This window comes from Mytilus trossulus, chromosome 3 (assembly GCF_036588685.1).
Source record: "Mytilus trossulus isolate FHL-02 chromosome 3, PNRI_Mtr1.1.1.hap1, whole genome shotgun sequence".
In the NCBI taxonomy this organism is placed as follows: Eukaryota; Metazoa; Mollusca; class Bivalvia; order Mytilida; family Mytilidae; genus Mytilus; species Mytilus trossulus.
In genome coordinates, this window is record NC_086375.1 from 81,760,249 (window position 1) to 81,781,085 (window position 20,837).

The 20,837-nt window shown below is 31.0% G+C and overlaps 2 protein-coding genes across 2 annotated transcripts in view; both read left to right on the forward strand.

Moving 5' to 3' along the window:
• Positions 1-20,837, forward strand: part of LOC134712608 (maleylacetoacetate isomerase-like) — a 270,737-nt gene that overhangs the window by 153,705 nt on the left and 96,195 nt on the right. The window lies entirely within an intron of this gene.
• The window catches only part of LOC134712604 (uncharacterized), a 44,500-nt gene continuing 30,146 nt past the window's right edge, over positions 6,484-20,837 (forward strand). The window contains exon 1 of the mRNA XM_063574325.1: positions 6,484-6,721. Coding sequence (XP_063430395.1) covers positions 6,642-6,721 — 80 coding nt within the window. The 5' untranslated portion in view covers positions 6,484-6,641. The remainder of the gene's footprint in view (positions 6,722-20,837) is intronic.

Sequence of the window (20,837 nt, forward strand, 5' to 3'; positions counted from 1 at the left end):
AAGAAACACAGAGAGGAGGATTGCAAGATTTCTTCAAAACTCAGATATTAAACTGAATACTTTAAAAGATCTAACCTCTTTAGATGATATTTGAGTTCAAACAAAATATACTACCTTTTACTTCAAAAGACTAACAGAGTACAAAAGATTTTTTGGCACTCTTTAGAATAGTGAGCAGTGTATTATTTGCTCTTACTAAACAATTGGACTAGCAACATTGATTTTCTCTTTGAAAGACAAACATGCCATTTGGTACATTGCAGGTAACTTATATGGTATTGAATATAGTGTTAACAAACTAAGCATGGGTCAAAATATAGAACGTCTGCATAATTCATAAAACAAAATATAAGATAATAGTGTATCAATTAAACATGACACTAATTCATTGCACGTACACTAAAAATCCGTATGGCCGAGCTTGACTCATATAAACCCTGAAACCAATTTTTAGGTAATGTAGTTACTGAGAAAGATGCAACGAAAAATATTCATGGGACGGAAGGACGGACTGACGGACGAACGTACAAAGGTAGAACAGTATACCCCACTTTTTTAAAGAGGGGTATAAAAGGCATATAAACAAAGCACATCAGTAAAAACGGAAGACAAGAATACAAAAATTTACCATAGAACAATAACACAATAACGAAATGTATAAGTATTGAGCAACGACAAATGGATATAAACAAAAATAGTTCAAACAGTAAAAGTGATAATTTACAAAGACACATAAAATAGTACTTTTAGTACGAAAGAGACTACAATTTATGACTAAAATTAGCAAAGACCCATCAAAACAACATTTGATACAAAAGTTTAACAATACTTTTAGATATTTGGATGATATATTGGCTCTCAATAATGACGACTTCAGTATGTATACTAAAGAAATTTATCCTGTAGAACTTACTTTAAATAAAGCTAATGATAACAATGACCACTGCCCTTTCCTCGATCTTGATATCTATATCATAAACGGGAAGCTTCATACAAAAATTTATGATAAAAGAGATGATTTTTGTTAATTATCCATTTTTAGATGGTGACGTTCCCTTGTCACCATTTTATGGTGTTTATATATCTCAACTTGTACGATTCGCTCGTGTATGTAACAACGTATTAGATTTTAGCGAGAGAAATTCATGTATTACTGAAAAATTATTACACCAGGGTTTTCGATATCACAAACTGGTCAAAACATTTACTAAATTTTATCACCGGTATAAGGAAATAATTCGTAAATATAACTCAACATGCAGACATCTTATACGTTCAGGTATTTCACATCCAAAATTTTATGGAAATATTCTTTATAAAGCACAAAAATGTCAGTATTCTCCTCAAAAACTAACAAAACCTTTAAATAGACTTATTAAAAGGGGATATAGTTACGATACTGTTGTCAGGTCATTAAAGATTGCATATTTTGGCTTTAACACTGATTTACTGATAGGGTCTTTGCATCGGAACTAAACACATTTATTTCTAAAAAAAAACAGTTGTTGGCATTACACGGGTTATGTTCTTCTCATATATTTTATGATAGTATGATACTAAACCCCTGACGGGAGGGATTGTACCTGATATTCATATGATGAAGACATAATCTTTCAATCAGTTTAATTGAGGTCTGGAGCTGGCATGTCAGTTAACTGCTAGTAGTCTGTTGTTTTTTTATGTATTATTGTCATTTTATTTATTTTCTTTTGTTACATCTTTTGACATCGGACTCGGACTTCTCTTAAACTGAATTTTAATGTGCGTATTGTTATTCTTTTACTTTTCTACATTGGCTAGAGGTATAGGGGGAGGGTTGAGATCTCATAAACATGTTTAACCCCGCCGCAATTTTGCGCCTGTCCCAAGTCAGGAGCCTCTGGCCTTTGTTAGTCTTGTATGATTTTTAAATTTTAGTTTCTTGTGTATAATTCGGAGTTAAGTATGACGTCCATTATCACTGTACTATTATGCATATTTTAGGGGCCACCTGAAGGACTCCTACGGGTGCGGGAATTCTCGCTACATTGAAGACCCATTGGTTGCCTTCGGCTGTTGTTTGCTCTATGGTCGGGTGGTTGTCGCTTTGACATATTCACCATTTCCTTTCTCAATTTTAATTTTACGATAACATTTAACATTAGCAATATGTTTAAAAGTTTCTGCGATAGGCCCCAGCTTTAGAGCAGGCGACCGTGATGATAAGATGAGGTTGCTGCCTATTATGACACATGTAGAATACAGACATTCAGCACAATGATGATGACTGTCGAAAGGAGGTTTAGGTAGTAAATGACACAGGACCTTACAAAGAAAGTTTTAACATTTCAATTAGTTCCATGCGTGATTTCTACATGAAAAGAGATTTGTGGCATAATGCTGATGGACAAGGCAGGCAGGTACCATGTAAATACGTTTTGTCTTTACTGACAGCTCATTACATTCACAGTATCATCAAATCAAACAAAAACCGTGTCATCAAGTGATATAAATGCATTAATTCACGGGAAAGATAAATGTTTTGGTTTTTTTTTAAATATGCTGATTTTCTAGGAGTGGCTTTTGGAAGTCACACTAAAAAACACTTTTCGGTGAAATCTCAGTATTTACACTTAAAACTTGTCAAAATAATATTCATATTCACTCCTCGATACTGAATACAAACCAACAAGTTAGGAACATACGTTTGGCAGGATAAGTAAGCAATGTTTTAATTGCATAATTTACAATATATCCCTGGTATATTTTACATATTTACATGAAAAATTAAACGCTTTCAATCTTTTATGGAAACGGTAATTATCTACATGTTATTTTACCTATGATACATTAGTTGCTAAATTCTTCTCCGACTTAAGGATATTACAAAGCTACAGGGACATACAAAACAATAACAAAATACACTTGAAGCTGCTTGAATAAGGATTAAGATTACTTATTAGAGCGCCCGACGACTAGTGCAAGTAAACGTATTTATCATATTTATGTGGTATCAGTAGGTAACTTAAGCAAAAATGAGTACATTTATAATGCATGTATTATGTACTTGAATTTTGAATTTTTCAAATGTGTCATATTCATTTTTCAAGATTCGTATGATAACACAGCTAAACTATACACGTAGTCTAACTGAATGTTTTAATGTTTTTTTATAACATATTTTCACAAAGGATTACAATTCTGAAAGTAGAACGATTGATTCGTATGTAGTGTGAATTTCATAACATTTAAAATAATTTCCCTTATAAATGGCTTTCTTTACAGCTGAAACTTCTTTCAATGATTTTTTAACAGTAAATCTTCTTGACACGTATATTTAGGCATTGCACAAGGTCTCAGACTCTTTACTTTTTTTCGTTGACTGTGATCTGATTGATATTTTAGTCTGGGAAAAGATGGATGTGTATCTATTAGGTATATGTATCGTTGAATTACTTTGGAGTATCTGTAAGTACTCTCAGAATGGTACCTTGTGTTTTCCTCGTCTTGTTGTTATTGTAATAAGTGTCGACAGAAAGGCAATCCTTTTCAACTGATTTTTACATTGTCATTTCTAGTTTAGCTGTTACAAGGTTGGTTACATTCTTATATGCACCTGGCTATACCCGTTCAATGAGATATGTATGATCATCGTTACTGGTGTTTTTACTTATAACTTGACAGGTTCAGCGATCATTTTCTTTTGCATGGCCACTGGGGTGAATAAGGGAGCTACCATTTGATTTTTATGGGGGGGCTAGGATGAAAAATTTTGTCCTGCCTTTTTTTTTTACTGTAATCTCTGTCCTGCATTTTTATTTTTCACTCTGTTCGATCCTGCCTTTTTTTTTTTTAGTTTATCCTGACTTTTTTTTACCTAAATTGTCGTCCTGACTTTTTGTTTTTGCAAGTGTCTCATCCTGCCTTTTTTTTTTACTCAAAACTCCTGTCCTGCCTATTTTTTTCAAATTTCATCCTACCCCCCCCCCCCCCCCCCCCCCCCCCCCCCCCCCATAAAAATCAAATGGTAGCTCCCTAAGTATAGTCGCCAACTTGGACTGTTACTATAATTAAGCCAAATGAAAAGCTATGAATGGATATTGCTGGAAAAATATAAGAGATAAAATTTAGAAACCATGTGGAAATGAAGCAAACTGGTCGGAACCAGTTAAATGTGCATTCAATGGAATGAAAATAATATTTTATCAGATTTACTTGACAATTGGACTATTAATTATTTATTGAGTATATCCTTTATGTCCAATATGATGTTAATTTCCTTGTAAAGATTTTACAAAATAAAGGCCATGATTAATTAATGAGAAGTTAGTGTAAATTGAAAATTCGACATCATTTATATTCAGGACCTCAACAAAGCATAGCTTGAATGAATGAATGACTTTTATTTCTCATGAACTGCAAATTAATAGTTACAAAGAAGCTATATGTATACACAATTCCTTTTCAAAATAAAGCACATAAATAAACATTAAATAACAAACTAACCACCAGGAGGAGTGACCCTCAAATTTATATTTTTTATAAATCTACCAAGTTTTTCAAGAACAGTATAATTTCTTTAGCTCATTAATTGTTGATACTTATATATTTACATGTTATTATTATGTACAAGTTATACAAACATTTAGTTCGTGTCTCTATCACACTATCATTAAATTCGACTTTTCGTCTCTTTTCACCATGTCACTCAAATGTTTTTTTCGTCTTTTTCACAATATCACTAAATTCGTTTTTTTTCGTCCCTTTTCACACTATCAACAAAATCGTTTTTTCGTCTCTTTACACTCTATCACTATTTTTTTATTTTTTTCGTCTATTTTCACAATATCACTTAAATTCGATTTTTCGTTTCTTTTCACACTTTCACTTACTTCTTAATTTCGTCTCTTTTTACACTATCACTAAATTAGTTTTTTTTTGTCTATTTTCACACTATCCCTAAATTCGCTTGTTCGTCTCTATTCACATCGTCACTCAAATAGTTTTTTTGGCTCTTTTCGTAATATCACTAAATTTGGGTTTGGTTTTTTTTTGTCTCTTTTCACACTATCAACAAAATATTTGTTTCGTCTCTTTACACTCTATCATTAAATTCTTCTTTTTTTGTGTCTATTTTAACAATATCACTGAAATTCGGTTTTTTTTTTTGTTTCTTTTCACACAGTCACTTAATTTGGGTTTTCATCTCTTTTCACACTTTCACTAAATTCGTATTTTCGTCTCTTTTTACACTTTCACTAAATTATTTTTTTTTTCTATTTTCACACTATCACTAAATTCGCTTTTTCGTCTCTTTTCACACAGTCACTCAAATAGTTTTGTTCGTCTCTTTTCACACTTTCAACAAAATTGTTTTTTCGTCTCTTTACACTTTATAAAATTCTTTTTTTTTCGTCTATTTTCACAATCTCACTAATTCGTTTTTTTCGTTTCTTTTCACACTTTCACTAAATTCGTATTTTCGTCTCCTTTTTCACTATCATTAAATTCGTTTTTTCGTCACTTTTCACATTATCACTAAATTCATTCTTTCGTCTCTTTTTACACTATCATTTAAATTGTTTTCAAAAGAGGGACCAAAGATACCAAAGGGACAGTCAAACTCGTAAATCTAAAACAAACTGACAACGCCATGGCTAAAAATGAAAAATACAAACAGAAAAACAATAGTACACATGACACAACATAGAAAACTAAAGAATAAACAACACGAACCCCACCAAAAACTAGGGGTGATCTCAGGTGCTCCGGAAGGGTAACTCACCTGGCTCTGGCCTGAAAGGCCAAGTGAGCTTTTCTCATCACTTGACGTCCGTCATCCGTCGTCGTCGTCCGTTAACTTGGACAAAAATCTTCTACTCTGAAACTACTCACTGAGTCAAATTTAACCAAACTTGGCCACAATCATTATTATGGTATCTAGTTTGACAAATGTGTTCGTCTGCATCACTTTCACATTATCTATAAAATCGTTTTCGTGCATCTCTTATGAGACATTAATTCATAAACTCGCTTCTGCATCTTTGATCACGCTATTTTTAGATTAGCTTTTGAATTTCTCATCATAATAAAGTAAAAATAAAATGAAGCTTGTTTTGTCATGTCAGCTTCGACCAGTCAGTGACCTCACTAGTCAGTATTAATTGACTTACTATTTACAATTTAACTTCAGTAAATTGTTTATTTTATTGCCAATCATAAATAACTGAAATAACATTTTTTTCGCTAGGATAAATTGTTTGTTTTTCCTCGGAGTATAACACCCAATACGAGGCAATTAATGATCAATTAATTGAACTGTTCGCCTTACAGTATCAGTATTTCAAACTTTAATTGCGAGATTGGATGACATGTTAAAGGATTAATTCTGAAGACTGATGCATTACCCGAGAGGCCAGCTCGATATTATCGACTTATACCTTGTTTAGCTAATTCCTATTTTATTCAAAGCCATCGTATTAACCAATCATCAACACGTATGTTTCATTTTACCTGTGTTTATTCAAAGTAATCAATTTGTTTTTATTAAAATTTTAGAACTCGAGAAACTTAAGTCTGTTGTGTCTGCCGACTTCTTACTCCTACTGGCAGCTTTAGAAATACAAGTTATTTTACCATAAATTGTCAGTGTTGGTGTCACAATGTCCGTAATTCTAATGGCCGGTCGTAAGAGGATAGATATAAGTAAGCGTGACATGTCTAAAAAGAAGAAAGTTATAAGGTTAGTTGTTTTTCACATTTATGTTTGATAGATTTTACTTGAGAATCGACCCTGTAAGCGACCTCAAGGCTGACGTAATCTGGACTTTACCGTATTTAGCATTCCTATCCGAACACACCGAAAGTAATCTGTTGCCTTTTAAGTATTACTTAAGTTTTCACGTTTTCAAATGTTAAATATTTAGAGTAGTCATCCCCTTTTAGGTTAGATGCGTATAAAATCAAGTGTTTTGTTCCTTGTATCATGTCGTACTTTATTGTTTTTAGATTTAAAAGCTTAAACAAAATAAAATTTCATCAAATGTCATATTTTGCAATGTTTAGGAGCATTTCTCAAAGATTTTGTCATCTTGAAATAGAGATTTGAATTCATTTATTTAACATGACTAAAAATGTCATGAAGCAAAAATGAATCTACATGCGATAAGGAATTTCTTTCAAGAACAAGCAGTGTTCAACAGAAATTGAAATGTGAAAAGCAATAAAAACTGTTCAAATAGTTTACCAAAATAAAAACTCCAACAAAGAAACGTGAAGCATTATTACGATTAAGAACATATAGAGTGTAAAAACTTAGATAACGAGACATAAATATGTGTACACTTCAACAAACGGTACATCAAAGTCAGATTATCACATATAGAACAAAGTCCAATAATACAATGACGGGAAATAAAGTATCAAACTACAATGACGGGAAATAAAATACCAAATGATAGTGACGGGGAAATAAAGTACCAAAAATAATGACGGTAAATAAAGCACAAACACTACAATGACGGGAAATTAAACACCAATCAATAATGACGGTGAAATAAAGTACCAAAAATAATGACGGTAGATGAAGCCCAAAAACTACAATGGCGTGAAATAAAGTACCAAACTATAAAAATGTTAATGAAACTAAAAAAACTACAATGTCGGGAAATTAAATACCGAGCTCCAATGACAGATAATAAGGTATCTGACCAGTAGACAGTTGTCTCTTTGGCTTCTTATTTCAATACAAAACAATAATGACGTGAAAAAAGTAACAAACAATAATGAAGCCAAATAGATTATCAAGCAATAATAACGGCGAAAAAAGCACCAAATATACATGTACATGTAGTATCAAACAATAATGAACGGAAATGAAGCACCAAACAATAATGTCGTGAATAAAGTACCAGAAAATAAGTAAGCCAATTAGATTACCAATAAAGCATAAATTACGGAAAATAAACTAAAGCATTGAATTTTCAAAGATATAATAATGACTGTAAATACAAAACCACTCTACATTGACAATCATATACAACTGACGACGGTGAATTTAAGGCATTGAGCGACAATATAGGAACAACAAATACAAACTAGAATAGAGGGAACATTAGTATCCTAAAACAAATTTACAAAAATCTAAAAAAATAAAGACAAGAGAAATTATTTGATTAATTTATGATTACTGAACACAAAGGCAATCCTGATTATTGCTTGGGTGCGGGAAATCTTTAGCTGAACAAATATTTAAAGCAAGATTAAAAGTCTCAAGTCAGATTTTTGCTGGTCTGTTTTTAAAGTGTCTTTGAAATTATAAACCAAGATTATTGGATATAAAATCTGAACTTTCCACTATGCAGGAACATATATATTGATATTGTGTTAGATATACTGTTCCCAGCACTACGCTAGTCATCGGTGTGATATATTTGATTGTTACAGTATCTGCGTCTTTCGTTATAGTATTTGATTTATACTATTGACAAGATATCTCTGCCATAGATACCACAAGTCTACTCTGGTCCAACAATCATTTTTATCAATCTTGTCATTTTCCGGACTAGCTGTGAAAGTAATTATAGTCGATATGACCATACCTATGGAATCGTGAAGACGTTGATGCATACTTAGCAGGAGATGCTTAGTTTTCCGGCGCGTGCGTACTCGCTCCGTATTGGTTTTTAAACGATTCCGCTGATTTCGTTATCATTTTCTGGTTACAGTATCATCTGTACATTTTCTTACAATGATGTATAATATAAACATTTAACATTCTAAGATTGCCTTTATCTATAACAACGTCTCATATTATAGTCCCCATTATACTGACAGTGAACCGCAGTTTGGTGCAATGTAAAATTAATAACAGTCATCTCGAGGACAAGACATTTAACAATGTGCTCGTAAAAAGATAGAAACCATGTAGTCGTTGATGTTTTCAACATTTGTTGCAGGATAATTTTGGTTTTCCGGACTCTGAAATCGTTATTCGAACTGAATGGGGAATTGTGACAGCGATACAATGCAGAGTTCGCGACCTAAGACGGTACAACTGTCAAGTCACTCTAATACTTGTTCTTTAAGAATGCAGTTTATCATTATCATTTCTCAAAAAAACTAACTGCTGGTGTATTTCTTTTAGAATTTTGCCTAAATGAGACTTATTTTTTTTTCATTTTTGTTAACCTGCTTATAAAGTGTTCTTTATTTATAAGTCCTATGTCAGGAATCTGATGTACAGTAGTTGTCTGTTTATGTAGTTCATATGTGTTTCTCTCGTTTCTCGTTTTTATATTATAGATAAGACCGTTTGTTTTCCCGTTTGAATGGTTTTACACTAGTTATTTTGGGGCCCTTTATAGCTTGCTGTTCGGTGTAATCCAATGCTCCGTGTTGACCGTATCTTGACCTTTAATGATTTACTTAATAAATTGTTACTTGGGTGGAGAGTTGTCTCATTGGCACTAATATCACATATTCCTATTTCTATTTTGCCACCATGCCTTTCGTCGTGGTAATGTCAATGCAAGTTTATCGTTTACTAAACGAAGATATTAACCTGTTGAATTCCATACAAATAAATAAAATAAATAAATAAATAAATAATTATTTTATTATAGTGTCACATATTTGATCAGACAATATATATATACAACAATTCATAATACAAACAGAGATCAGATATCCAGCCTTAGAATAGACTTATCACGGTGGGTATGGTTGTCCTGCGAGAGAATGTTCTGTGCTGGTGATTCGGTCCTGACGGGTGCTGGTGATCATTGAAAAAATGTAAACAAAGACGAAAATGATGATTTTTGACGTTTTCTCTCATAAAAAATGGAAGGAAACAGTTGAGATTTTTCAATTTTGTTTCTTATGGGTTTATAAGCAAACCATTAAAAAATTGACCCTCCAAACTGTCTCAGTAAGCGTAACACAAAAGGGCTCATTTTCAGAAAATCTAGAACTGGAAAAATAAAACAAAAATGCTTATGAAGTCCGCTTTCTATACTCAAATCCCAATGACAAAATTAATTTGTGAAAAACCCGTGCAATGTAAGAAAATTTGGCATTTTCTCAGTTTATGCATGTCCTGATACTGTGCTGGTGGGTCCTGTCATTGTGCTGGTGGGTCCTGATACGGTGCTGGTGATTTTGTGTAAAAAGTTTGTCATATTTGAAACAAATGTTACAAAATCAATAAAATTTGGCTGATAATTGTATTCAATCGGATCTGTGACTCCTTTTTTTTACTTTGGTGCATCCATTTGGCTGTTTTTTAAGCGTTTTCAAATAATAGTAACTCATATTACATAAATGAGAAACATATTCCGTCCAATATCAGATGAAAATATATCTAATTAGAATAGTTTTATTTAAGATATTAAATGCCCTTCAATTGATGATTCTTTACATAATATGTTAACTTAAACAGTTTTATAAGGTTAAAGTAAAGCGACATTTATAAGAGGGGGTCTTATATTGACATTAAGGTTTGTCTGATTTATTCAGTTAAATATGCGTTCCACACACATGATTCTAACGCACAGAATCATTTGGCTGAATAAAAAAAACACCGTAAAAGACATTAAAAAGCTCTAATACTATAATAGACTAGTCATCCTTTAGTCAGCACTTACTTGTTTACAATGAAATTTGATTGTAGCTGCTGGAGACGCATGATTCTTACGCCCAGAAACAAGGCTGATTTTCAGTTGGTTGAATAAAAAAAAGTATCTACAGTATTAAACAAATTTGTCAGAGAAACAATATTCAGGATGTTTAGATTACACTGAATTCATTATCCAAACTCATCTAAGAAGTGTTCAGGCTCACCTGAGTCTGATTGTTTGTCTTGATCAACTTTGTTTGTTTTTGATTCGTACAAAACATTTTAAATCCCCAAGCATTTTAGCGTCCGGTCCAAGTCAGGCGCTCTTGGATTTGTAAGTCTTGTATGTCTGTTTTGTTTATAATTTCAGTACATTAAAATGTTGATAACCGATAACTATGGCAAGCCGTTTTGCTATTTATTTTTACTTCAAGATATCTCATAAACTTTATAAGATATCTTATATATTATAGGAGATAACATATATATTACAGGAGATATCTTATATAGTTTATAAGATATCTCATATAGTAAATAAGATAAATATATAGTTTATAAGATAAACTATATATAATATCTTATAAACTATATATAATATCTTATAAACTATATATAATATCTTATAAACTATATAAGATATCTTATGAACTATATAAGATATCTTATGAACTATATAAGATATCTTATATAAAAATTGTTTATAAGATATCTCATATACTTTATAAGATATCTTATAAACTTTCGACGATATCTTATAAACTTTAGAAGATATCTTATAAAGTATATAAGATATCTTATTAAGTATATAAGATATCTTATGAAATTTAGGAGATATCTTATATTACATTAAAGATATCTTATATAATATATAAGATATATTATATAATATAAATATATAAGATATCTCATATAATATATAAGATATCTCATAAAGATGATATCTTATATAATATAGGAGATATCTTATATATTATAGGAGATATCTAATTTAGTTTATAAGATATCTCCTTAAATTTGTAAGATATCTCTTAAAGTTTATTAGATATCTTATATAGTTTATAAGACATCTCATATAGTTTATAAGATATCTTATATAGTTAATCAGATATCTTATATAATTGTCTTATTAAGATATCTCATAAACTATATAAGATATCTTTTAAACTATATGAGATATCTTATAAACTATATAAGATATCTTATAAACTATATAAGATATCTTATAAACTTTATAAGATATCTTATATAAAAATTGTTTATAAGATATCTCATATACTTTATAAGATATCTTATAATCTTTAGAAGATATCTTATAAACTATACAAGATATCTTATAAACTATACAAGATATCTTATAAACTATACAATATATCTTACAAACTATACAAGATATCTTATCAACTATACAAGGTATCTTATAAACTTTAGGAGATATCTTATAAATTTTATGAGATATCTTAATAACTTTATCAGATATCTTATAAAAATTAAATTATATAAGATATCTTATATATTAAAGGAGATATCTTATATATTATAGGAGATATCTTGAAATTCGAATAAATAGTAAAACGGTTTGCCATAGATAACAGCTATTTAAATCATTTTAAATGAGAAAAACAGAATACAGTCAATTCAAATATTATGGGTTCTTTTTTCATAATTGCAGTAAACCGATTGACAATAAAGTCAATTTAAGAACACAGATAACAGCTTATTAGTCAATTACAGTTAAGCATCAACGATCTTGAATAATTGCCACTTTTGACTAAAATATAAAGGCACAGAACCAGGACATAGGAGCACAGAACCAGGACCGTTTTTCTTATCACCAGCACAGCGTCAGGACAATTTCATTTAACGAACTTGCACGACTTTTGCAATAAAATATTGTTGTAATATACTTTACATGGTACTTATGATGTACCAGAGAAAAATTAAGCAACAAAACAGTCGTTTTATTGCCGTTCTGATACAATGTAAACAAACCCACCAGCACAGAATCAGACCCACCAGCACCTGTCAGGACCGAATCACCAGCACAGTACGTTCTCTCGCAGGACAACCATACCCACCGTGCTTATGAGACACTTTAAAACACACCAAACAATTGTACATTAATATAAAAATAAAATTAGCATTTCTTTATAAAATTCAAAAATAATTACTGGTTTAAAGGTAAACTGCTTTTAAAATATTTACTAGTAAAATCATCAGTTTATCTGGTCAATGTATTCATGTGCTCCACTTTTATTAATGAATAATACATCATTGCCGTAGAACTTTTAACAACACTTGGGAAATAAGACCATTTGATGAATGGTTAATTATATTATAATTGTTATACAGAGACATAATTAGTTGTCGTTTAAATCATAATGTGTATTTGATAACAATTGGTATATATCATGACATCTTTATTCTCATCACCAAATACATTGATTAATTGATTGATTGATTGATTGATTGATTGATTAATTGATTGATTGATTGGTGTTAAACTGCACTGTTGGCTATCGGTGTGGCGGACAGGAGTACCCGGAGAAAACTACTGACTTTCTGTGGCAAAACTGACAACCATAGTCCATTAAGATTGTAAATAGGGTATATCATTACAACGTATCATACATAGAAAATATATGCATATACATGTATATTCAAAAATGAAATAGCTTTTTCATTTATATTCAGGTTAATAGTAGCAAAAGATCGGTTTTTCATAATCTTATATTTTAATATGAGGTTCGCCTTCTGGAATACTTGAGGTCACCTAGAATTTTGTGGATCGAATCAGTCAACGAAGTGGACTTTCAATTCTGACATTGTTTTCCTCTTTGACTGAACACGACTTGTGCTACGGGGCGCCGAATGGGACTCTTGTGGTTTTGTACAAAATTCAATTCTGTCATAACAAAATCATTTTTGTCTTACAAAACTATGTGCTACAGATTTGTTTTGTGAGAACTTCAATTTTGTGGTGACAAAATTCATTTGTGTAGACAAAATTCATTTTTGTCATGAAAAAATTCATTTTTGTAGACAAAATTCATATTTGTCATGACAAAAGTCAATTTTGTCTTAAAGGTATGCAAATATAAACATATTTGCATTCAAAATTGACTTTTGTTACCTGATATGGAAATTTAATCACAAAAGTCAATTGTGTACGGTAAGATTCAATTTTGTGAGACAAAATTGACTTTTGTGAAACAAAATTAACTTTTGTGAGACAAAATTGACTTTTGTGAGACAAAATTGACTTTTGTGAGACAAAATTGACTTTTGTGAGACAAATTTCAATTTTGTCATTTTTGTTGAGACAAAATTCAATTTTGTCATTTTTGTTGAGACAAAAGTCAATTTTGTTAATTTTGTTGAGACAAAAGTCAATTTTGTAAATTTTGTTGAGACAAAAGTCAATTTTGTCAATTTTGTTGAGACAAAAGTCAATTTTGTCAATTTTGTTGAGACAAAAGTCAATTTTGTCAATTTTGTTGAGACAAAATTCAATTTTGTGACGACAAAATTCATTTTTGTGATGACAAAATTCAATTTTGTAACAACAAAATTGACTTTTATGAGACAAAATTGACTTTCGTGAGACAAAAATCAATTTTGTTGAGACAAAATTCAATTTTGTTAATTTTGTTGAGACAAAATTCAATTTTGTTAATTTTGTTGAGACAAAATTCAATTTTGTCAATTTTGTTGAGACAAAATTCAATTTTGTCAATTTTGTTGAGACAAAATTCAATTTTGTTAATTTTGTTGAGACAAAATTCAATTTTGTCAATTTTGTTGAGACAAAAGTCAATTTTGTCAATTTTGTTGAGACAAAAGTCAATTTTGTCAATTTTGTCTCACAAAAGTCAATTTTGTGTAACAAAAGTAATTTTTGTGTAACAAAAGTCAATTTTGTGTAACAAAAGTCGATTTTGTATGCAAATTAGTTCACAGAAACCAAACTAAACTAATTTAAATACAAAATTGACTTTTGTCGCTCAATTTTCAAATTAGGTAACAAAAGTCAAGTCTGTGTAACAAAAATGAATTTTGTCATGACAAAAGTGACTTTTGTCCGCTGATAGATAATTTTGTATGACAAAATTTCAAATTTGTAGTATGATACAAATTTTGTTAAACTGAACTCATTTTTGTTGAACAAAAGTCACTTTTGTCCGTACAAAATTGAATTTTGAGAACAAAATAACAAGAGTCCCATTCGGCGCCCCGTATGTGCATGCGTAACCAATCTTTAGCTAAAAGGTTGGATTGACAGTCACATGAATACGGCTTTAAAGAGGTTGAATTATTCACTTGCAAGGGAATAATTCATCAGCGATTTTTGTTTGCTGTTTTTTTCAATGTGAACCCAAATTGGTTGCTAATAACGAATTATTATATCATTATTTCACTTGTATTAATGAAACAAACGAAATCATATTCTTTTTTTTTCTTATCTCGAAGCTGGAGCCCATTTAAAACAAGTCCAGTCAATTACAGAAATTATGATAATGAATAAGACATTCGGGACCATAAAACTGACTGATATTTATTCGATACAAATATTTCACCAATCAAGACATAGAATTGAAATATTGAATTTTATGTAGTACACTTTTAATAATTATATAGTTTTCAGAACATCTAATATAATCTTAAGCGTTAACTTTGTAACAGAACCATGCTGATGGCTTTCTGCTGTTATAATCGTGTAAGTGTACAGTTCGATTAGAAAGATAACATTGTCTTGATTGTACTTCCTCACGACTGTATCCTGGTCCAATAGTCTAGATGGTATAATGTCACGTATACATGTCTTATAAGCAGAGTAACATCTGGAGCTGTTGAGATACACGACTTTTCATATTAACTGATGGTTTTATAGATTTCTTTCAATGGTAAAGTCTAGTAAAGTTTAGTACCTCGGCCTACTTTGTATTCTATTAAATCTGCATTTATCTATTCCATTAACATTTACTACGACTGACATCGCAATATTTATTGTTTCATTGCTTAACAGATTCATAGATCGCAAAAGGTTTGATACTTGAGTTTGAACATTCTTCTCTTCTACTCACAAAATGTGAGTAGTCCAATCCAAAATCATTTAGTAATATGAAACCATCAATGATCATCTGAATTAATCGTCTGATACTTAATTAAGAAATGTTGAATTGCTGCACGAATGAGTATGTTCATTCAATGTAAATGCTGATAAATTTATACATTTATTATGTTCTACTCGATTCGTTTGCAATAAATAAACACATGGCATATGTTTTTCGCTGCTGATTACCCAGTTACTGCGGCAGAGATGTATTTTAAAATAAACAATAAACAGTATGGTCTCCCAACAGAATAAACGGTGCTGTTTTTATGTAGTTGGATACGATTCAAGTATTACGATACACATTGAAAACTTAAAACCAAACCTTATAATCTTGATTTTAAGTTTTATAATTAAATTTAGCACTGGGGAGAATATTTTACTGAAAATTCAGATACTAAAGTGATATAATCAAGAAGACATAAAAAAACATTTATCAATTCAATAGCAAATACATTCATCCATTCAATAGCATATGTGATTGTTAATTGAGACAGTGGTCAGAACTCAGACTGTCTCTGCGTGCACATCAGAGACACTCCTCTGACCACTGGTTGTGAATTTTAATTAACTCTTTATTGACACTGTTTGAATTACTTACTGCAACAATATATGACAGAACGTTATTAGTGAACACTATGACTTTCTCCATACAAGGTTACTTAGCATGTCGATTTATCACAAAGCACAAAATATAAGAACATAACAACTATATATTAAATATTACCTATGTAAATAATTTCATAAAGTCAAATAAATAGTTTGAATAAGAAAGTCTGTATATTCATTTGCTCTGTAATTGAATTTCAACATAAACTGGTTATGAAATTCAATTACCATGTAACTATACGAGTGGATTTTTTTTTATCAAAGTTGGAAGGAACTATATTAATCAAAAGGTTTTTTTTACAATAAAAGATTTAGAAAACTGTGGTGTGCCCACTTACACCTTAAATTGTTCTTCAAGTTGATTTTTTTAATCTATTTTCCCTCGGTTCTATTAAAAATACTTTTCACCAAAAAATATGGATGACAACGAATGCAGGGCGATACGTATGCTGAATAAACTCGAAGTTCTAGAAAAATACAAAACAGCGTCGTCTTCAATTGCTGATAACCAAATCAAATTCAAGAGTTTTGCACAGAAGTCAAGAATTTCTCACATGGACTGTCATAGTAAAAAGACAAAGTATAAAATAGAATTGAGAAAGGAAATGGGGAATGTTTCAAACAACAACCCGACCATAGAGCAGACAACAACCGAAGGCCACCAATCATCGGGTCTTCAATGTAGCGAGAAACTCTCGCACCCGTATGTGTCCTTCAGCTGGCCCCTTAAAATATGTAAACCAGTTCAGTGATAATGGACGTCATACTAAACTCCGAATTATACACAAGAAACTAAAATTAAAAATCATACAAGACTACAAAGGCCAGAGGCTCCTGACTTGGGACAGGCGCAAAATTGCGGCGGGGTTAACCATGTTTGTGAGATCTCAACCCTAAAACAACATTTCTTCTCTATTTTAAAATTTAGGAACATCTCAAACGTATCATACTCTTGTCAGTTCATTTTGAAATACTAGTATTTATACTAAATAATCTATCCCTAACAGCTTAGAGCTTGTCAGATAACATGTAGGCCTATAGTACTTTTAATTCATTATTCGATGCTAAAAATGCGTTTTATGGTATATTTGTTGTTACGTGTTTTTTGTTCTTTTCTCATTGGTTATGTTTTCCTGCGTTGTTTTGTGTCTGTGTCTCGTTGGTTTTTTTTGTTTTTGCGTTGTTTTCTCTTTAGGTTTTGTGTCTATGTTGTTTCTCATAAGATATGACAGTGCTTTGTCTTGTACTTCTTTGGTTTGTGTGTCTGCGTGTTGGTTTTATTAGTTTTTGTGTATTTGCGTGGTTTTCTTATTGGTAATATGATGTTGTGTTGTTTCCCCGTTGTTTTTGTGTCTCTGTATTGTTTCCTCATTTGTTTTTGTGTCTTCGTGTTGTTTTCTCATTGGTTGAGTGTTTATTTTGTTTTCTCATTGGTTGAGTGTTTATGTTGTTTTCTCATTGGTTGAGTGTTTATGTTGTTTTCTCATTGGTTAAGTGTTTATGTTGTTTTCTCATTGGTTGAGTGTTTATGTTGTTTTCTCATTGGTTGAGTGTTTATGTTGTTTTCTCATTGGTTGAGTGTTTATGTTGTTTTCTCATTGGTTGAGTGTTTATGTTGTTTTCTCATTGGTTATATGTTTTATGTGTTTCCTTGTTGGTTTTTGTGTCTTTGTCTTTATGGTGTTTAATCATTGTTTTTTCAGTATTTGTCTTTGTGATTTTTACACATTGGTTTGTGTGTCTTTGTAATGTTTTCTCATTTGCCGTGCCTTTATGTATTTTCTCATTGGCTATGTGTCTGAGTGTATTTTGTCATTGCCTGTGTGTCTTTGTGTATTTTCTCATTGACTATAATTGTATTTGTGTTGTTTTCTCATTGATGTGGTGTCTTTGTGGATTTTCTCATTAGTTTCTCTGTCTTTAAGTTTTATCTCTTTGGTTTTTGTGTGGTGGTAAGGGACTTCTGAATATGTCTCTCTGCCAATCATTTGATGATCCCTGGAATAGTAATATGGCATTGATAAAAGCAAGCTTAATGCATATATAATATAATTGTAGCTTATGATCACTCGGGTAAATTTAACCGCTGCTAGAATACTAGTGAAAATGTAGAGAATATTGCAAATTTTTCAACATGATTAATGATTTTCGAGGAGAGCAAACAAAGCTAAATATTGATTTATTTATACAAAAAATATGCATAAACCTTAATATATGCACACTTTGATGATTATCTGCAATAAAACAAGATCAATTATTTAAATGACAAAAAACTAAACCGAAGCTACGTAGATTTGCTTTAATGAACGTATTTGATAACGCAAAATGTGTAAATTTTACAGCTGGAAATTTTCTTTTTCTTTCGAGAGCAGTACTATGCTACTACCTATACGCCTTATTTGCACTTGCAATATATTACAACGCAGTAATGATTCAGTAATGCATTGTATTCAATGTGATAGAAAACGTATTTTTAAAACAGAAAGATGAATAATGAATCTTGATTTATTATCTACTTAAGGAAGCAGCTTCAGATTACACATTCTTATATTCTACAATCAGCAAATTAAGGTGGTATTAGGTATCTTCCTCCATCTTGGATTGTAAAAAACAGAGAACCAAAGGTCAAGATTTTCTATCAAGTTAGCAAAATTTGATACAGGAATGCAGATATTTATTGTGAATTTTCATTTAAAAGAACCAATTTATAAGAATATAACTTATAAATATTTATATTTTTACAAATGTTGATCATATTTGGTTGTTTTTAAAAAAAAATGAAAAATAAACATTTTAAAGGGAAATAACTCTAAAACAGTGCATCTTCTGAAGGATTCTACATGGAATTTTCCTATTTTGTATTTTAGCCGGAAAAAACTGTCTGAAAGCTATCTTTTCCTTAAGTAACAATTCTATCATTTTGTTTAGATTCTAATCACAAAATGGTGTTTTTTCCTGTATAATCCATACAAAATGTGTCATTTTGTCACGTCCTGTAGCTTGAGAAAATGCGCGGCGACCTATCATTTTTTTTTTATATTTTTCAAAATATATCCATAGATACTACGTTTTGGCAAAGTATGAACTAATTCTATCATTTTTATTTTAGACTCCCATACCACCTTAAGTCGTAGATGCATGATTTTTTTGTTGTTGTTATTTGCCTTTGAACTAGCTGTCAGTAACTTTCATATCTGTAATAAGTGTAATTTTGTTGTGGGGATGTATACGTACCCTGTCACGTCCATTCTGTGATTTTGTTAGATGTATTTCTATTTGTAGAAATGATGAGTTAAGCCTTTTCAACTGATTTGTACGTTAAAGTGTCTCATGTTGCAATGTAACACCACTTTTCCATGATAGGTCACATAAAAGGGGTTGACGCCCGCTAACATGTGTATGTGCACCACTTTCTGTATGTGCATGTCCCAAATCAGGAGCCTTTAATTCAGTGTCTGTTGTTTTGAATTTCGTTCATTATTTTTAAACCACAAATAGGGGTCGTCTCTTATGGAGAGTTGCCTCATTGCCAAATCAAACCACATCGTCTTACTTATTTATATACAATGTAGAAAGACAAGACATTGTGTAATGTAAATTATTTTTGCTCTCAAATGATAAACCGTAAAACGTCTGATTGGTATAAATTTTAAGAATAAACAAGACAGGTTGTTTTAACAAGTGAATTTTAACACCCAGTGGCAAATAGCTCAAGTATATATCAGGAAGAGACCAATAAGATAACCAGATTCGGTAAAGTAGGTAACTGACTGCGCAGAGGTCGGGGACTTTTCACTCGCACTTGAAAACGATGGCCACCTCTGCATCCCTTAAAAGCTGATGAAATGGTTCTTTAATTTAATATACTGAGAGTATGATACAATGTTCACACGAGGCATCGGCTTTAACGTTCTTATTCTTGACTAGACATAGCTGTGTTGATCCCACAGAGAAGACCATCTCTATATGGAACATGGAGGAGTGAGACAAAGGACATAAGACCATAATCCCTCAAAAAACAAATGACAATGGTATGACAAACAACGGGTTACCGCTCGGCCTTCAATACAATACCACTTCCGTATAGTAATGGCCATGCATTTTTCTGCGAGAGAGAAAACGGCCATATTGTTGTATCCCAATCATTCCTTGTTTTGAAGATGGCAGTCTGCTTTAATGATTCGTATTTTATATAAACTCACTTCTCCTTATTCAGCATGTGTTCAATAATTTAATTTTTGTACACATAAATTTTGCATACTTGAGAGCTTTTAAACCTAATCAATGTATGTGAAAAATATTATTAAAACACTTATTGATCACCTGAAAATCAATTTTACTTCATTTCTTTTGTTTACTTTCACTTAAGTTCACTTAAACACCTTAAAATTGTTGAAGTAACAAATGATGTTATTAAGCAATTTAAATTGTATCTCATTGTATCAATTGTTTGCTTTTTTCTCTATAAATATTTAGTATGAAGTTGAGAATTTCAACATATTAATAACACATATACAATATGAT